General features: G+C 43.2%; 1 protein-coding gene across 5 annotated transcripts in view; it reads left to right on the forward strand.

The window, feature by feature from the left end:
* Window positions 1-20076, forward strand: part of GBE1 (1,4-alpha-glucan branching enzyme 1) — a 224084-nt gene that overhangs the window by 125877 nt on the left and 78131 nt on the right. For all 5 annotated transcript variants that reach the window (XM_040338757.1, XM_040338756.1, XM_040338758.1 and 2 more), the window contains 2 exons: window positions 14078-14193; window positions 16591-16718. In XM_040338757.1, coding sequence (XP_040194691.1) covers window positions 14078-14193; window positions 16591-16718 — 244 coding nt within the window. The remainder of the gene's footprint in view (window positions 1-14077; window positions 14194-16590; window positions 16719-20076) is intronic.

The raw sequence follows: 20076 nt of genomic DNA on the forward strand, positions 1-20076 counted from the left end.
TTGAACAAAATGAGTTAATTTGATCAGATTTAATACTCAAAACAATTTTTTTGAATTTCCGCACAATCGTTTAAAAGCTCTACTGATTTATAGCTAGTTTATCTTTTTGTTGAAAAAAAACACAATTTCCTATAACAAATCTATAGACATTACAAAGATTTTGGTAAACTTTGTTACAGATTCCTGCTTTTATTGTTTGGAGGAAATAGCTGTTTGTTTCACTATATCCCTCCTTGATTGATTCCCAAATGGAAAGATCAGTAAGCCTCACTATGAGCACCTGAAAAAAATCTCTATATTCTTGGATGCGTTAGGGCAGGGGTCGACTACCTGGCCCACTGCCGCTAACTGTCTGTCCCTTCCATGCACGTGATTAATTCACGTGCACCCGGCCCACAGACTTTTTGACCCCTTTACGCCAACCTATACAGCCTGCAGCTGCATGCATCACCCCGGTACCGTTTTTTAGAGCCAGTGGTCGACTTTCTTGAGATAATAACCGATGCGGCTAAGAAGCCTCTTGACTATTATGCCAAGCAGCATGAGGGGACGTTCCCCTCTCCTGCCACCTTCTGTGGCCCACCCGGGCTCTCCCATCCAACCGGGAGGCCCGAACGACCAACCAGCACCTCCGTCGGCTGGCCGGAGACCCGAACTAAGCCAGAATCGGCTACGATTGGGTGTCTGGTCTAGTAACACGGTAGCAATGTCATGAAATCACTTCCGGTTTACAGAAAACTTAAAGGCACCAACATTACAGCAGGCATGTCCAGAGTCCGGCCCGTGTTCTGGGCGGCCTGCCTGATCATTTTGACATGTATGTCTTTTGTGGCCCCCAACAAATCCCTGAGCACTGGGGGCCACAAAAGAAATGCATACTGGCTGCCGGGGAGGAGGCGGGACGAGCACCGTGCATACAGGAGTACTTCCTGTTTACACGGCGACCTGTGTAAAAGGAAGTCCCATCTCCTGCACTGTCATTGGGACGACTGTTCTGTCCATCACAGTAGGTGGGACTTTCGATTAAAGAGACTGCCGATAAAACAGGAAATTCTCCTGTATGTCTGTCGCCGCTCGTCTCGCCCCTCCCTGTCTCCTCCAATGCTGCAGATGAATGAATCGGGCTGCAATGGTGAGTCTGCATTCAGGGCAAACGGGGGTGCTGCATTCAGGGCAAACGGGGGTGCTGCATTCATGGCACTTGTGAGGCTGTATTGATAGGCAGTGACCCTTATTTTTATTCACAGTTCTTTATTTAAAATGTAAGATTTTTTAAAGTGAAGGTGTGTGTTATTCGCCGATAAATACGGTATATCCAAATAACACGCCCAAGCTCATCTCTTCACCACACACAGCCACAAAGGCAGGATAATTCTTGTTGGGCAGTGTATTAGTGCTCTAATAAACAAACATAGACCGAATTTTAATGGTTCACAGAATCTCAGGCAAAATGGTCGCCCCTTGCGCATATTCACTTCATCAAATCTGGCCCTTGTAAAAAGTTTAGACACCTCTGCATTACAGTATTTAAAACAGCCAAACTTGGTATTTTGAATGCTTTTAAGTGCAAAGAAGGGATTTGGATTCTTATAGACCCCATATCCCTCCATACAGAGTACCTGTCACTGCCTATTACTGTCACAAGGAATGTTTACATTCATTCTGACAGCAATACAAGTAATCAGACCGTGTATAAAAAAAATCTGTGCTCGCATGTAGAAGCGAGCGCATACATAGGTCAGGACCGCAAATGTAAACAGTGTTCAAACCACACATGTGAGGTATTGCCACGATCATTAGAATGAGAGCAACCATTCTAGTGCTAGACCTCCTCTGTAACTATAAACTGGTAACCTGTACACATTTTTAAAGCCTTGCCTAAGGAGATTTTTTAAGTACCGCAGTTTTTCGCCACTCCACGAGTGTTCACAATTTTAAAGCATGACATGGGGGGGCTGTGTAATATACAGGGAGGGCTGTGTAATTTAAAGGGATCCAGAGGTGTGGGGGCTGTGTAATGTAAAGGGGTCCCGTTTTATTATCTTAATTTATTAGCCGGTGAATGTGCCCCTCCATGGATTTACATACATTGAATCCGGCCCTTAAGTGGAAATGGATTGCTGACCCTTGCCTTAGGGACTATCTCACCAAAATTAAACTCTTATCTCAATATGACTTCTATCTCAGTACAGACTTGTAACAACCAGTAAACAAGTCACTCTGGGAGGAAAACATACAATTGTATCACATAGTTACCATCATTTTCCTTTCTGGTGCCAATCCATGGAAGAATTTTACCACATGTTGGCACCAGGAATTTAATTTTTAGGGGCATTCTGCAATTTTTTTTACTGTGGTTGGTCAAGGGCAATTTTTCCATGGCTGGCATATAGTGAATCAGAAATCATCCATGTAGCTTGTCCTTAAATCAGAACAGATATGTTAATTGTACAGCAAATGTACATTTGAGTTTGTTATTATATCTATACAGAACTATCATCTTTATTTTATTGTAACAGTCTACCTGCTACCTTTTCTCTCCCTAAAATGCTAGGTGTTCTTTTGTATATAGCAGTGCATATTGCGTCCCCTGTGCCATTCACCTTCTTATCTCTTTCATCTAATTCCACATTGGCAAGCCTGATACAACACAGAAATTGCTTATAGATTTTTAGCATAGCCGCATAATGTCTTCAGTGATTGTTAATACATTTCAGAAAAACCTAGTTGTGTTTTCTTATTAGTCCTCTGATTTACAACATATTAATATGTGATGGCTTTATAGTGGATAGCCTACTGATCTATCATCTAAATTCTATGGCACTGAGATAATTTATAATGTGCTAAAATATTGATTGGGCCTTTCCCTTCCCTCCTCTTTATTCTGTTTCTACTCATTGTAATTCCACAAGGCAGAATATTTTTGCTACAGCAGATAGTTGATTTCCAACAGGCTTTATTGTAATTCAGAGAAGTGGTATACATATAGAAAGACCTCAGAAAAAATGTGTACAATGCTTTATTAACCTTCTTAGAATCCTTGATCTTCGCACTTACATATATGATAGTATGATATTGGCAGCATGTTTGATGTATTTTTTTTAGCATATTTGTCAAGGAAATCTACTTTTTCATGTTTTTTTTTTTTTTAATGCCTTTTAACTGATGCAACCCTATACTTTCAGGAAAACATTAATGGATATTAAAAAAAAAAAACCTTGTAAGGCTGAGCTCTCTGTGTAGTAACATGAATGGGGTCACCCCATGCAGTCAGCTGACATGCAGCATATGACCCTTATCTTGCTATTGCTTACACTGCTTGGCAGCCTATTACTACTAATGATTTATAGGTCGGTTGTCTGCTATGGCTCTTTACCAAATAATACAAGCAATAGCAAGAGTAATACAGATAATAGAAACATTTTAAATTGTAATGCTAAATACCTGCAGTTGTTAAAGGATAAGTTCACCTTTAAAAAATAAATAAATAAATACACTTTTTTTGCAGGTAAAAAAAAATGTGCATTTATTTATGGAGCCTGCAGAGCATTGTATCCGCTATCAGCAGATCATGGGTGCAATTTCAGGCTCCTGCAGACTGAGCATAGCTGTCTGCCCCTACCACGTACTTGCAGACAGTTACATAAGATCAGGAAATCACAATGGCCTACTCGAACGCCCACCAGTGCCCTGTTAGCTCATTGAAACTACAAGCTGCCAGCTGCAATGGCTGGCAGAACTTTTAGACATTAAATCATAGTGTAAATAAGCAGCAAATTGGGACTTTAAATGAAGCATGTTCAATGTGGCCAGAAAAGTAGTCCGTAATAAAAATATATGTATCTACTATATGGATATTGAAAACATGTCTCACATTGAATACAGCAATTGATAAACATACAAAAAAGACCATTGTCCTAGAAATAGATCATAGCATAAAAGTACACTACATAATGTGACATAAAATATTTCCCTCCATGTTTATGTGACTTTCAAACAGAGTGGTATAATGGTAATGAATCCGACTGGGCTAAAATCAAATAGACTGTCTATATAAGACATAAGATGCATCCAGATATGCCCGACATGCTTCGTGGCTAAAAAAACAATTCCTCGGGGACTGGTGCATCTAAATAAATAGAGAAATATAAATAAGCCTGTATAATAAAGTGTAGACATGGAAAATTAATAAAATAATATGTAAGAGACAGTAATGAACTATGACCACATATACTCGCATATGAATGAAGCCTGGAACCTGCGAGACCCAAAAACATTAAATCATAGGAAACTGTAAATGAAATATGTGGCTGTGTGGAAAGAGACGCACTCTTTTCAAATTGTGAGTGGGTAGAAGAACCCCCAGCTGCTGTCACAGGTTGAGGGGGGAGAGCTGTAGAAGATGGAACGTGTTACATATTCCACCCTAAAAACTGCAGGAACATGTAACATGTTCTGAACGTGAAAGGAAAAACAAATGCAGCAATAAAGAGTTAGTCCTGTACTTTGAATTTATAGTCCAGAAGGATCAGAGTTAGAGCAAGGAAAGGCAATGGCATCTAAAGTTCTTGGGCCTACAGCATATGCCCCAGGTTGAGGCAGGCTCAAGGCAGACACCCAGAAGAAAAGAAAACCCTGGAAAGGTGCTCCATATATTTATCTTCCCAAACCCTACCCTTGGACAAAGACCTCAGGCATTGGTTAGGTCAGGCAAGTATCCATAAGAGCCGGTTCACTTTGGGGCGGCACGACTTCGAGGGCGACTCGGCAAGGCGTCCTGAAGACGTCTTCAGAGGCGACTTGCAAAATGACTTCTGTATAGAAGTCAATGCAAGTCGCCCCGAGTCACCCCCAAAGTCGTACAAGAAACTTTTTCTAAGTCGGAGCGACTTGGGTCGCTCCTATTAGAACGGTTCTATTAAATAGAATGGGACGCGACTTGTCAGGCGGCTGAGTCGCCTGACGAGACCCCCTAGTGTGAACCGGCTCTTACTCAGTGATTTTTTTTTTTCCCCCCACACCAATTACTGGAATCTCCCCCACAGTAGCAGGTATAATCAATCAACACACTGAGCTTAGTAAAACTAACAGTATCCAGAAACATGTAAACCATGTTCACGCTGGTTACAACCTAGCTGTAAAACACACTAAGGGGAATGTTTCAAAACTAGAGCAGCCAGAATCTCAAGCAACTGTTCATGTCATCAGGTCAAGTTGTGATAAATCTCATTGCAGTTCTCTTTGCAGTACTAGATTTCACCAGCAGGGGAAACTGAGGTCAGCCTGCGGTAAATGGGCTTTTTGCTTACCGAGCAGAGGGTTGTGAAGGAAGTCAGGGTTTTCCAGTTTTTCTTTAAACCCCCCCCCCCCCCCCCTTAAAGAGAAATCTATTTATTTAGGACCAGCTTTCGAAGCATTGATTTCAAGCAGAAGTAGCACTTAACATTAACCCACCTAATCCAGGGTAGCTTATTTTTCCCTTCAGCATGGTTCAGCTAGTCCTATCCAGAGTATATTTAATCAATACATTGCATTTTTCACTTACATGCACACAGCTGCAAGCCAGACTGACAAAAAGAGTTTACTCTTCACAAATGATAATCCTGTTTAAATTTAAAAATAATCTACTCAACAGAGCCCCAATGTTCTACATGCTGCGTTTCTATTTATCAGAATACATGCAATCCACCCCATTGGTGATGGCCTCCTGCTATCTCATTTTAACAAATCCATAGGATCTTTATCAATTTAATTTGCCAGTGGATTGTTGAAGTGACTGTGCCAAACAAAATGTGGCCATAAAATTAGCTGCATGATGAAAAATATATATTTTTTTTGTGCGCTGTCACCACACACGCTTATTAAACCGTTACTATAACATCTTTTTTACTCTTGCACGCATTGTTAAAAATAATGATTGTCGTGTCTTGGTCTTGGCGGACAGGGTGAGTTTATTGTTTTGGATGTTCCGTGGATAAATGTATCTGCTTCTGCATTTTAAATTGTCTTTGATTTTACATTTTGCTTTACTTGTGTTCAGTTTAAAGATTGTAGTTTTATAACGCTTTGAATACAAATCAAGTAATATTTCCTGGTACTGTTTTATTGTTTGGTATAAGTTTGAACTATCTGCTTCTTTAGGATACTATAAGGAGAAAGTGTGATTTAGAAATGATTGTTTAGATGTAATGTTTCTTCAAGCAAAATAAAACAAAACACAAATTGGAGGGAATGGGGAACACAAGTATTGGCACTTTGTAGATTTTAATGCAGTAAAGATATTTTTCCTAAAGTAATAAGCAAGTTATACTTGCCTGCTCTGTGCAATGCTTTTGCACAGAGCAGCCCCAAATCTCCTCTTCTGGTGCCCCCCACCGGCGCTCCACATGGAAGTTTGGCACCCAACCTTCTTCTCCCTGCCCACAACTTCCTGGGACATGTCACAGGCCCCAAGAGGCTGCAGCTCCGGCTCCATTTACAAAGCACTGCGCGACTTGCACATGCAGTGGGGAGCCGGCTGTGAAGCCACAGGATGTCACAGCCGGCTTCCTACATCCAAGGTGTGTGGCTTTGCGGATCCAAAGACCAGTAAAGACCCAACACGAGTGAGGACAGCACTAGATCCCTGGATAGGTAAGTGTGTGTGTTTTAATAAAAGTCAGCAGCTATAGTAAATGTAGCTGCTCAAAACATTTGCACAACATGAAGTCTATAACAATACACAAGTCCTTCAGTTTAAAAGTCCACTATCCCTTTAAAATACCAATTACCACAGTGACGCATGATATCTTTCTGTGATTTTTCTACCATGAGATGCAATCTGCCACATTAATTTTTAGCTGCCCACCTCCCTATTTGACTTCAAAAGCACTCAAGGTCAGATAGGGTCCTTTAACACTTGCGTTCTGCCCATCGGATCACTCTGCTGATCTGCGCAGAGCAGGCGAATAACGGGTCCGTCTCGGTTCACTGTGCAGAGACAGACCTGCCAGAGTCCAGCTCTCCTCTATGGGGAGATCAGATGAAAATGGACTGACTGTCCATTTTCATCTGGTTCTCCAAATGGATGGAAAATAGGGTCACCATCAATCCTGGATTTCACGGACAGGATTGGATCAGAAAGCAGTGGGTGTCAGCAGACATGTTAACACTGACATCTGCGGCTCTGTAGAAGTGAATGGAGGCTCTGATTAGTTCTGCCTGAAAAACTGACAGGTGGACCTGATTGGAAAGAATTTTAAAGCATTGCCTATGGAGATTTTTAAGTACCGAAGTTTGGTGCCATTCCATGAATGTGATCAATTTTAAAGCGTGACATGTTGGGTATCTACTCGGCATAACACCATCGTTCACATTATACAAACAGATTGGGAAAGCTTTAGTGCTTTAGTGTTCTAGGTTTTTAAATTAATTCATGAAATACATTTTTCCAAAAAAAAGGCGTTTGAGAAATTGCTGCACAAATATCGTTTTACTTAAAAAGTTGCAACGACCACCATTTTATTCCCTAAGGCCTCTGCTAATATATATATATAAAAAAATTTTTTTTTTTTGGTGTTTCTGAGTAATTTTCTAGCCAATAAATGATGCTTTTTACATGTAGGAGAGGAGTGCCAGAATTGGCCTGGTATGAAAGTGGTTAATAATTTGTATTAGCATGTTGATTTGAATGGGGGGGGGGGGGGGGGGGGTTCATAGAAGACAGAATGTAAGCAGATTAAACTTCAGACAAGGCTTCATGAATAGTCTGTGCCTAAACTCAAGGGGGCTACTCAGGGATCGATATAAAGACTAACCAAAGTACCTGTAGACATTAAAAGGTGCCTGCACTTTAGCTTTGTTACCTTAGAAAAGTTCAGGTTCACTGAATGTCAGTCTGAGATGATTATTTAAAATTAAACCTAATATGTATAGTTTATACAGTTAAAAGTAACGCTCACATCAGGAAATTAGGAACAGCTGGTACCTAGGCACAAAAGACTTTTAACCTTATTTTAAGAGCTTCAAAAGCCTTGTATAGTTTGTGTTTCATAAAGATATTCAACATATCTATACTTTAAACATCCGAGAAGTGGTACTTATATATTATAGACTATGAATATAAGCCATATCATTGTCACATTTTGGCATAATACAGTTCTATTATATTCAATGTCACCTTGCATTTCAGCATTTTATTAATTAATATTCTAAAAAGGAGCAGCTAATCGCTGATGGGGAACAGATTTTGCAACCAGATTATTGCCGTATAAAACCTAATATTCTTTTCTCGTTTTACAATGCACAGCCCGTCCAAGATTTACCTTTTAACTTCTCCACTTTAAATGATTATCTCTAGTTTTAAGCCCATGGCAATATGGTGCTTGCTGCTGGTCGGCTAGGCACTTAAATGGAAGGGAAAAAAAAGTAATTGTTTTATAAGAAGTATCTTTCAAGTAACGGTATGCCCACACGTTTCACAGTACACCTCACAAAATACAATGACATTTGGGAAATGAAAGCAAAAACTTCTGAGATTCTGTCAAGGTTGGAAATGCCAAAATGAACATTAATTTAACTTGGGTTAATAATAGGCACAAAGTGGGGAAATGAAGTTAGCAGCTGGAGGGAAGGCAGAAATTATAACTGAAGGAAGGGGAAGGTAACAAGCGCAAACACAAGCTAAAGCCAACCTGTCAGTTGCCTAAACTATCAAGCTGAAAGCCTCCTGATTTATACTCGCCTTTCTGGTGGCCCTTGTCTCCTACTTACTTTCTATTCCAGTTCTTCAGCCTTGGAAACACTTTTCAAGCAGGTGCTTCAACCAGTTGTTGAAGAGCTTGTGCCTGTTCAACACGCCAACTTATGCGTTTACAGCAATTTTCCCCTACACTTTGATTAGGGGGGGTGAGGTTTGGTCCCCAAAATAGGGCCGTGTGCTGCATCTGAATTTACACTAGAACAAACTTATATCTGGACTTTAATATGTTGTGTATTTATTTATTTTCAGTTTCACTATAGTCAGTCACAACCCTGGAAGCCCTTGGCATGTGCATAAGCCATCTTATTGATGTCTAGACACTAGGGTTGTCCCAATACCACTTTTTTAACACTGAGTACAAGTACCGATACTTTTTTTCAAGTACTCGCCGATACCGATGCTTTTAATTTAATCTCATGTGAAAGTGGCACATGTGTCAGTATTTTTTTTTTTATTTCATTTTTTTTTTACAATGCTTTTTTATTTATTGTAAGTGAAAGGAGAGAAGACAGCCGCTTCTCTTCATTCATTAACTGAGACATCGTAATCACTGGAGGTTACAATGTTTCAGTTATGTGAATAGACAGTCAGTGATCACTGACTCTGTCTATTCAGAAAACGAAGCACCCGGGTTTACCGGCTCCTACCTCCGCTCTCCATCCTGAGATGCCGAGGGGGGCGGCAGCACGGAGGGGGACACGGAGGAGAGAGGAGGACAGATGCATGGAGGGGGACACGGAGCAGCATGTAGGGGGACAGATGCACGGAGGAAAGATGGGGACAGATGCATGGAGGGGGACACAGAGCAGCACGGAGGGGGACACGGAAGAGAGAGGGGGACAGATGCACGGAGGGGGACACGGAAGAGAGAGGGGGACAGATAGATGCACGGAGGAGAGAGGGGGACAGATGCATGGGGGAAGACACAGAGCAGCATGGAGAAGGACGGATGGGGACTGGAGGAGGATGGGGGACAGTCAGCGGTGATCCTGTGTGGGAGAGAAGCACTGAAAGCCGCAGCGGGGGGTTTGAGACAGAGGACCGGCTGTGGTTGTCAGACTTTTAAATCTATACAGGGTGATCAGTGCTTGTAACTCCTCCACAGCACTGATCACCCTGACTGCCCAGGTATCGGGTGAAGTATCGGAGCATTTGCCCAGAGTACAAGTACTCAGGCAAATGCTCGGTATCGGTACCGATACTAGTATTGGTATCGGGACAACCCTACTATGTTTTCCAGACTCTATTGTAAATAAGTCTGGAGGCTGGCTTTTTGGCATTGTGTAGAAAGCGCTGGACCTGAGATCCCTCTATTTTTTAGAATGTGGGTCTCAACAGTCAAACCATCAAACTTAGCGTTTGTAAGGAAGGATGGAACACTGGACCTTGCAACAGCAGGTCGTGGCGAAACGGCAGTTTCCAGGGTGTTCCTACCGCCATCTTTATGATGTCAGCGTACCAAGGTCTTCTGGGCCAATCTGGGGCCACCAAGATTACATGAATCTTTTCCCTTTTGATCCTACGGAGCAGCCTCTGTAGAAGAGGGATCGGAGGGAATGCATAGATCAGTGAGAACTGATTCCATGCAACCACTAACGCATCCGATCCGTAGGCCAGAGGATCTCTTGTCCTGGACAACAAGTTGTCCAATTTCCTGTTGAACCTGGAGGCTAACAGGTCTACATCCGGGGTTCCGCATCTCTGGCATATGGCCTGAAAGATCTCTGGGTGGAGAGACCACTCTCCTGGACAAAGTTGCTGGCGACTCAAGTAGTCTGCTTGCCAGTTTTCTACCCCTGGAACGAAGATTGCAGAAAGACAAGGAACATGTTCTGCCCATTTTAAGATGAGATTCACCTCCTTCTGGGCGCCTTGACTTTGGGTGCCTCCTTGGTGATTGATATAAGCTACTGCTGTAGCATTGTCGGATTGAATCTGAACTGGGTGACTGTCTAACCAGCTTGTCCAGGTCTTGAGGGCTAAGTATACTGCTTGTAACTCGAGTATGTTGATGGTCAGACCTCTCGGTTTTGGCCCAGGTCCCCTGGGCTGAAGCTTCTTCAAATAAAGCTCCCAGCCCCTTAGGCTGGCATCTGTAGATATCACCTTCCAGGTAACTGGGAGAAAGGATTTTCCCTTCTGTAAGTTCTGGGTTTGTAACCACTAACTGAAGCTTTTGCGTACCTGTGAGGACAGGCGCATTGGTAGATCCAAAGCTTGGATCTTTCTGTTCAGGAAAATAATTCTGCCTTGAAGTAGTCTCGAATGAAACTGGGCATAAGGGACGACCTCTAAAGAGGCTACCATCTTGCCTAATACTCTCATGCAAAGGCGGATTGAAGGTCTCTTCCTTGCCTTGACTTTGTGGATCAGGTCCCTTAGTGACTTGATCTTTGACTCTGGTAATATTACCCGACTTTGGGGTGTATCTATGATCATGCCCAGATACTCTACCCTTCTTTGGGCTTGTAGAGAGGACTTTTGTAAGTTTACAATCCACCCTAAGTGCTCCAGGTATCTTATAGTGGTGAGCACTGAATGGTCTAATCCTGCCACGGACTGCTCTATTACAAGCAGATCGTCTAGATAGGCTGTTATCTTTATGCCTTGTGTTCTTAGATTACCCAACAAAGGAGCTAGTACCTTTGTGAATACCCGGGGGGGTGGTGGTTTCCCCCTGGGCCTTGTAAAAGACTCTAACCAGGACTTTAAGTCTTAATACAAAAAATGCCGGACACCAGAGCCCAGTCCTCCGAAGAGAGACATTACAGGCGACGCCTCTTTGCAAGAGGCCCGGATCCATTCCAGTTTTGGCATAGCTTCATAGCCTCTTGGATGGATCCAAAAAAGGCATAGCTCCTTAGACCCAAAGGGTCTATCTAGCAGAGCTTCCTTAGCACTTCACCACGCGTCCTACACCTTAGACACTGGCGAAAAAACTGGGGTACTTCCCGGATGAGAGGGGCTATATGAAGGGGAACTGACTCTGATTGGTTGTGCCAGTGCCCAATCACCTCTGGTGAGCATATAACCCATTATGTAAAGACTTATGCCGCGTACACACCATCACTTTATGTGATGGAAAAAAACAAAATTTTCTGTGAAGTAAAAAACTAAGTTTTTGAAACTTCAATTTTCAAAAACGACGTTGCCTACACACCATCGTTTTTTCACAATGCTCTAGCAAAGTGAGGTTACGTTCACCACTTTTTTCCATTGAAGCTCGCTTCATAACTAGCCTCTGGGCATGCGCGGGTTTAAAAACGTCTTTTCAAACGTCGTTTTTTGCTACACATGGTCAATTTTTGTGAAACAAAAAAACGACACAAAAAAATGAAGCATGCTTCAATTTTTTTTTGTCGTTTTTCACAAGACATAAAACAACGTTTTCCCCCACACACGGCCATTTAAATTGACGTTTTTAAAAATGTCGTTTTTTTTCATCACATAAAATGATGGTGTGTACGCGGCATTAGTCTCTGTGTCCCGTGGTGTACGATAAAGAAAAACATGTTATACTTACCTGCTCTGTACAATGGTTTTGCACAGAGCATCCCAGATCCTCCTCTTCTCGGGTTCCTATTCGGGGCTCCTGGCCCCTTCCTCCCTTTTGAGTGCCCCCACAGCAAGGAGCTTGCTATGGGGGCAGCCGAGCGGCAGCTCCCTGTGTCTATTCAGACATGGAGCCGTGGTTCGGCCCCACCCCTTTCTCTCCTCATTGGGCAACTGACTTTGACAGCAGCACGAGCCACTAGCGTTGCTGCTGTGTCTCAGCCAATGAGGAGGAAGAGTCCTGGATGGCCGAAGGCACTCGTAGACATCTCTGTATTAAGAAGAGGGCTCGGATAAATATTGTGGGGGGAGAGGGGTTGTGGCTGCTGCACACAGAAGGCTTTTTATTTTAATGTATATAATGCATTAAGATAAACCTTCTGCCTTTACAACCACTTTAAGAAACTTGGGTATCCAACGCTCCTAGTGTTAAATGCCTATGTCCCTCGTTGCACGCTGTAGTTCCATCATTTGACTCCTTTGTCACTGCTAAGTCTTGTAGTGATGTAAGGATTTGAGAATAAAACCACAGGATGCAGCAGGGGACCCAGGTATCTTACATTCCAAGAAATATTAAATGCCAAAGAGATTGACCGAGGCTGCAGTGCTGGAGTGAAGAAGAAGGTAGGAAAACCTAAGCCACCAAAGAGATAAGCAGAAGCACTCTTCTTTTGCAGGAGTGATAAATGTTAATGGTATGTAAAAACATGTTATGTAAAATAATGAAACTGGCAACCTGAGACTTAGAAAATTCTAGGTGGCCTTCCTTGCTGTGTGTGTTTTTTTTTTTTTTTTTTTTTTAAACCCGAGCCTAATTGCCTTTCAAGCAGTATGGAAATCTGTGGCACTATGCTTTTTTTTACAAACTAGACTAGCTGAGTAGCAAATCGAGAGTGAAGAGAGTGTCCCATGGACAGTTGGTGCACCATACAGATAGGGAGGTTGAGAACTGTGTAACAGCCAGCCACACAATGCAGTCTATGTTTAATCATTACCTGAATATTATTCATTTGCCATGGTACTTTAGGAACTTTCTGTGCTTTAGTTTAGATGTAATGTTTTTGCCTTAAATGTTGTGGTTGGAATACATTTAAAAAAAAAAAATTACCCCAGAGAGTAAATGGTAATATGGCCTTAGTAACCAAGTTTCCGGACTGTCTGTAGTAATCAGCCAGTCTGGTAGCTGAAAAGAGTGATCTAACATGACCCTAATAAATCCTACTGATTTTCTTTGACTGCTCACTAATGCCCTGTACACACGATCGGTTCATCCGATTAAAACGGACCGATGGATTTTTTTCATCATATATCCGATGAAGCTGACTTTCATCAGTCTTGCCTACACACCATCAGTTAAAAATCTGTGTCAGAATGTGGTGATGTAAAACACAACAACGTGCTGAGAAAAATGAAGTTCAATGCTTCCGAGCATGCGTCGATTTGATTCTGAGCATGCGTGGATTTTAAACCGATGGACTTGCCCACAGACCATCATTTTTTTCTATCGGTTCTTTAACCATCAGATAATTTTAAAACAGGTTCTAAGTTTTTTCACCGATGGGGGAAAAAAAAAACGATGGGGCCCACACACGATCGGTTCGTCCAGTGAAAACGGTCAATCGGACCGTTTTCATCAGACAAACCGATCGGGTACGCGGCATTGGAGAATTTTTCAATATGTAGGATTATGCATCATGGCATACTGTATGTATGCTTCAAATCAAAAATTTAGATTGTGTTTGAATTATAAAGAAGACTTACTTTTTTTTTTTTTTCTCCTAACAGCTGGGAAGTTCTGAGGTTCCTTCTGTCTAACCTGCGGTGGTGGATTGAAGAATATGGCTTTGATGGTTTCAGATTTGATGGTGTTACTTCTATGCTTTACCATCACCATGGGGTTGGTAAGTATATTGTTTCAAAGGTAAATAGTTACTTTTGATTTTTTCTAGCAGTAATTTTTTTTTCTACTGCTTTCAACAGTGGAATACCATTTAATATTTTAACAAATTAATTGTGGTATCGGTACGTATTTATTTTTTTGCACAACTACACTTAAAGTGGATGTAAACACTCACATATATACCCAGTGAAGTGAACAGCCTCAGATGATACACAGAGATGAAACAAGTCTCCCTACATAAGTTTTACTTGTAGATCTGCTCTCTTCATCTTTATATACTGTTTAGAAAGTGAACATTGTGTTAGGATATTTTCTCTTTAGCACTGCAGTGTGAAGCCTGGCATACAGCCAAGACAGCTGATTGGAGGAAAGGCACACACCCCTTCTCCTCATAGGTAGAGACCTTCAGCTCTGTCCGCTGAATAGTTCAGGTCTCTGTTAATCTATTTATATCATCCTCCACAACAAAAAACTGGCTGCTTTATGTGACTGAGAATTTGTCAGAAGTTATCAGGCTGATAACAGAAGAACAGAGCAATAGACAGCTGCAGGACATAGTGCTTTGAAGAGAGATAACAAAACACTGCAGATGTGTGCCCAGCTCAAATGTCATGAATCGTGTTTACATTCACTTTAAAGCAGAACTTAACTGTATCGGAGCACTACAAACTGGAAATGCTGTTTTGATTCATTTTTAATATTTAGAACAAACTCCCCATCCATACATGCCTCCTTGTTTTATTTTGTTGAGAAATCACTTTGAAAAACACCCCCTAAGAGTGCACTTTATCACGTATAGTGGACGTGTCTGAAAGCAAAGCGTTATTGGATTCTTATCTATAAGTTTATTTATTCCATGAACCAAGCGCATCTTAAGAAACCGCAACAAGCTCTATTGGGCTATCCTGTGCAAGAGGCTCAGAGACATGTGAAAAGGTTGATTCCCTTTACAGTATATTTATAGCGGCACAAATTATCATCGCATCATCCTGGAAGTCAGCTTTTATCCCACTTGATATGGTCTAAGCTATATTGGATCATGATAAAATAAAGACTTTCTGCACTTTTTAATGATAAAGTAAATTTGTTAAAAAAAATTGGAATCCATGGATCTCCTACCTCACAGGGAATGTTGTTGTTGGTTTTATTAGACTCTATCCCCTGACATTTTCCTTTTTTTTTTTTCATTTCTGGAGGAGTTGCCTTCCACTGCGTTGTGGCAATCCATGTAACGTAGCATCTGTGATTTGAACTGGAGCGAGACAATACCCTTTTCTGGTCATATTCTTGCCATTTGCCCAGCCTGGGCATGTTTGCGCTGTCTCAGATTGACACATTGAATTTGAAAGAACATTTCACACACATTGACAGGGGCCAGTAAGGTCCCATTCACTTGCTGTTACCTTGTTTGCCTGCAGATTTTGTACACATTGGCACTAATAATTGAAGCCACATACGCTGATGTGTATGTTCTTGCCTGTAACCCAAAATTTGATTTGCATTTGCTTTTCCTTCCTTTTTCATATGATGTATTCACTATTCTTTACTTTTTCTATGTATGGGAGTAAGGATGAGCTCCGGCGTGTTCGCACACCCCATGCAGAGCCCGCCAGGAAGTCGGCACTGCGCTAATCACAGGCACTGAGACATTTCCCAATCTCTGCAGCCACGCATTGGATCAATGTCTCGCTGCCTGTGATTAGTGCAGCGCAGTGACGACTTCCTGGCGGGCTATGCATGAGGGCTTATATGGGAGACAATTGTATTCATGTGTCAATCTCACAATGTTTTGTATACCCCTTTTTTATTGGAAAACAATCAAAATTATTGGAGAGACACCATCTAGAATTTAGTTCCCTTTTAAAGGTACACTGCAATCAAGTATGACAGTGTTTCTATGCATTAATACCGACTCAGGTGGCACATTGGACTTTCTAGACTTAAGTGTTAATCCTTTATATCTTCTGTAGCTGGCTGCTCCACTTGTTGAAATCATGTAGTTGCCAGTTTTCACTTCTTCTAGATCAGGGGTCTGCAAACTTTCTAAACAAAGGGCCAGTTTACTGTCCTTTAGACTTTAAGGGGGGGGGGCAAACTGTGGCCAGTGGGAGTAGAAAAGGTCAGTGAGAAAAAAATGATGCCCCATTGTTTGTCTCAGTGGACGTAATTGGCCCCTATCATTGGTGTCACTGGAAGGAATTGTTCCCCATCACTGGTGTCATTGGTTATTGGTGTAATTGGGAAAAGTTGTGCCCCGCCATTGGTGTCAGTGGGAGGAATGGTTTTCCATCGCTGGTGTCACTGGGAGGAATTGTGCAGGTGTCATTGGGAGAAATTGTGTCAATTTTGATGTCTCTAATGTTAAGGATGAATGATGATGATAATATTTGCATCCTAGGATGTGGATTCTCAGGTGATTATAATGAATATTTTGGTTTGCAAGTGGATGAAGACTCGCTTGTATACCTCATGCTGGCAAATCACATGGTGCATTCCCTCTTCCCACACTGCATCACAATAGCCGAGGTAAGTCAAGTACTTTTATATGGCAATATAATGCAGTTTGAGGCTACATGCACACTGCCAATCTAAGTCTGAGCGAATTGTAGCTGCAGGAATCTTCCAATTCCTGCTGCAGCTCTGAGCGGCCTTCAGACCCGTTTGCTATACCCGGTAGCTGCAGCTATTCAATTTGCGTGCGGCCAGCAGTGATTACCACAAGTAATCTCTGGCTATGCAAAGAGTCTGTTAATAGCCGCGACTGCCTGTCATAATAAACGGGGTCGGCAGCCCCACCTATCCGCTCAGAGCTGCAGCAGGAATTGGAAGATTCCTGCCTCTACAAATCCGCACTAGCGTTAATCGCTAGTGTGAATGTAACTTGATGGTCTCTGAATATGATTTTAAAAAAAGAAAATAGAATGGCAGCACGTTACCAGCAGATAGATTTAAATTCTTCAGAAACTTGACATTTTTACCTTGTCTAACGTGTAATTAATTTGAGTATGTAGGCCAAATGCAACATTCAAGCCCTTGGTGTATTAAGCTTGGTGCGATCGGGACATTATATAGCTAATTACATTTTAATTAAAACAGGACATCCTTCTATAATGTGCTGAAATGGTAAGCTAATATAGAGATAAAGTAAAAAAAAAAAAAAAAAAACTATTTAGAGCGAGACAAATAAACAAGAATTCTTCTGTATTTTATTTCCAAATCTGTTAAATCTATTTTAAATAGATGTGCCCCCCGGGGGGCGTGGCCTGGAACGGCATGTGAGAGGACGTAGCTCTCACAGCTCCTGACCTCGATCCGGTACCGATCCTCCCTCAGCCAAACTACGGACCGGTAACGGTTATATGCTGACCCCAGCTGATCCCGGGACCTCGGGGGAACCTCCGCCAGCTCTCTGCACGAGGGGAATGGTCAGAAAAGTACTTTCTGAGCCGGGTCCCGAAATCCAAGATGGCGCAGCCGCGCTCTCTGTGAAGGGGACTCCTCGTGGCGCTGACAGAATGAAGGAGCACGGACCCAAGCAGCAGAAGCAGCAGAAGTCTCAGGGTAAGGAAGCACCTAGAGACATGCTATACTTCACTCAGAAGTTAAACGGACTGGCGGGGGCTGATAGTGGTGGACGCCCTGGGCACACTAACTCTGACAGGCATGACACACAGTCCTTGGCGGCCATCTTTGCTGAGCACAGTGGAGAAGAGGAGAATGATCTGCTTGACCCGGGGGCCCAGAGCTCAGGGGATAATGATACACCTGTGGCTACCCAACCCACACTGGCTGACATATTAAGGGCTGTTAACCTGGGCAATGCCTCCGTAAACACCGTCAGGGAAGAATTGTCATTGATGAGACAGGACTTTCAGAAAATGAGGGAGCGCACCACGGCTGTGGAGAGCAGGGTGAGCGAGGTAGAGGACCGCCTGACCCCCATAGAGCGAGAGGCCAAAGCCGCATACCAACTGGCGAGGGAGGCCACAGACAGGGCGGAAGATTTTGAAAATCGCCTTAGAAGAAATAACGTGCGCATTGTCGGTCTCCCTGAGAAGGTAGAGGGTAGAGATCCCACGGCCTACGTGGAGGGCTGGTTGCTGGACATATTTGGGAAGAATACCTTCTCTCCCCTATTTGCAGTGGAACGTGCTCACCGTGTGCCGGCTCGCCCTCCCCAGCCGGGGGGGCCACCCAGGCCGATGCTGGCGAAACTATTGCATTACAGAGACAGAGAAACAGTGCTGCGCCAGGCAAGAGAAAGGGCTAATATTCAATATAATGGGGCCAGGGTGTCCTTCTATCCTGACTTCTCGGCGGAGGTGCAGAGACGCAGAGCCAAGTTCTTTGATGTGAAACGCAGACTTCGGCAGCTGCAACTACCATATGCCATGTTATACCCGGCTAAGCTGCGGGTGATAGTGGAGGGGCAGGCGCAGTTTTTTGAGTCCCCTAATGACGCAGCTAACTGGCTAGATCGGAACGAGCAACCCCTGAGACGACGGCTACGAGAGGGAGCAGAGGAGGGATAGTGATGCCCAGGCCCATAGCGGGGCACCGAGACACATATGGAAAGTGGGACAACACGTTTGGATGGAGACATTGTGTGGTATGTTTATCTTGTTAACCTCTGGCTGAGGGAAAATATATTGCTACAGATCCAGACGAGAGCTTCAGAAATCTTTAATGGCGAATCTACAACACGTGACTTGTTCTGGCCTCCGAAGTTTGAATGGGAGGCCTTGTGCAGGTCTTGCCCTGTTGGCAGGATCCAGAACAGCAGAGTTGATTTGGGCAGCGGTTTGCGCCCTTTGCTTTTTTTTTCTTTTACTTCTTTTTTTTTCAGCTTTTTGAAAGGTGGTACTACAGAACGAATTTTGCAACAATCAACATGAGCAGCGTGAAGCCCGGGTGGTTATTTCTACTGTTTTTGTCACCGGGCACATGGTCTGAGGGGATTTTGGGCCTAATGGAGGTACATTTGCTTGTTACTAACTTTTTCTTTTTATACATGGCAGAGGTACCTATAGTGTCGTGGAATGTGAGAGGACTTCACTCCCCACTTAAGAGAACTATGATACGCATGTGCCTTAAAAAGTTCCTACCAGGGATTTTTTGTTTCCAGGAAACGCATCTCACAGTGGACACTATTTGCTGTTTACGGTATAACTGGGTGTCTAAAGCGTACCACTCCACTCACACCTCCTACTCCAGGGGGGTGAGTGTTTTGGTGCATGGCTCCCTGGACTATCAGGAATTGGATAATAGCATTGACATGGAGGGGCGATATGTTTTTCTCTATTGCAGGTTGGGGGATTTGACGTGTATTCTTGCATGTGTGTATGTGCCCCCCCCTTTCGCGGCGACGGTACTGCGGGCGCTGATTGCCTACTTGGATGGCAAGCCCGAGGTGCCGCTGCTGGTGATCGGGGACTTCAATTGCTGCTTGGACCCTGCGGTGGATAGACACCCGGCAGTAGGAGCCTCTGCCCTCTCCAGGGGTACCCCCCTGGCGCGGTTGTTGCAAGAGGTGGGCTGGGTGGATGTCTGGCGGCAACGGAATCCAGGTGTTAAGCAATACTCATGCTTTTCTAAATCGCATGGCAGCTTGTCTAGGATTGACCTGGGGGTGGGAAACGCACACATGCTTCAGTATGTCTCTAAAATGGAGTATAGACCTCGCAGCGTATCTGACCATTCCCCTTTGATCGTGCATTTGGTGGTTTCCCAACCCACTGAGCTCCCTAAGGCCCCCTGGAAATTCAATGCCTTTTGGCTAAAACTATTTGATTCTCCTGAGACCATAGAGGAAAGTGTGAGGGGGTTCTTTACTGCTCAGGATCCACAGGGCTCTTGTGTACAACAGTGGGAGGCTTTTAAACTG

The sequence above is a fragment of the Rana temporaria genome, chromosome 2 (assembly GCF_905171775.1).
Source record: "Rana temporaria chromosome 2, aRanTem1.1, whole genome shotgun sequence".
Classification (NCBI taxonomy): domain Eukaryota; kingdom Metazoa; phylum Chordata; class Amphibia; order Anura; family Ranidae; genus Rana; species Rana temporaria.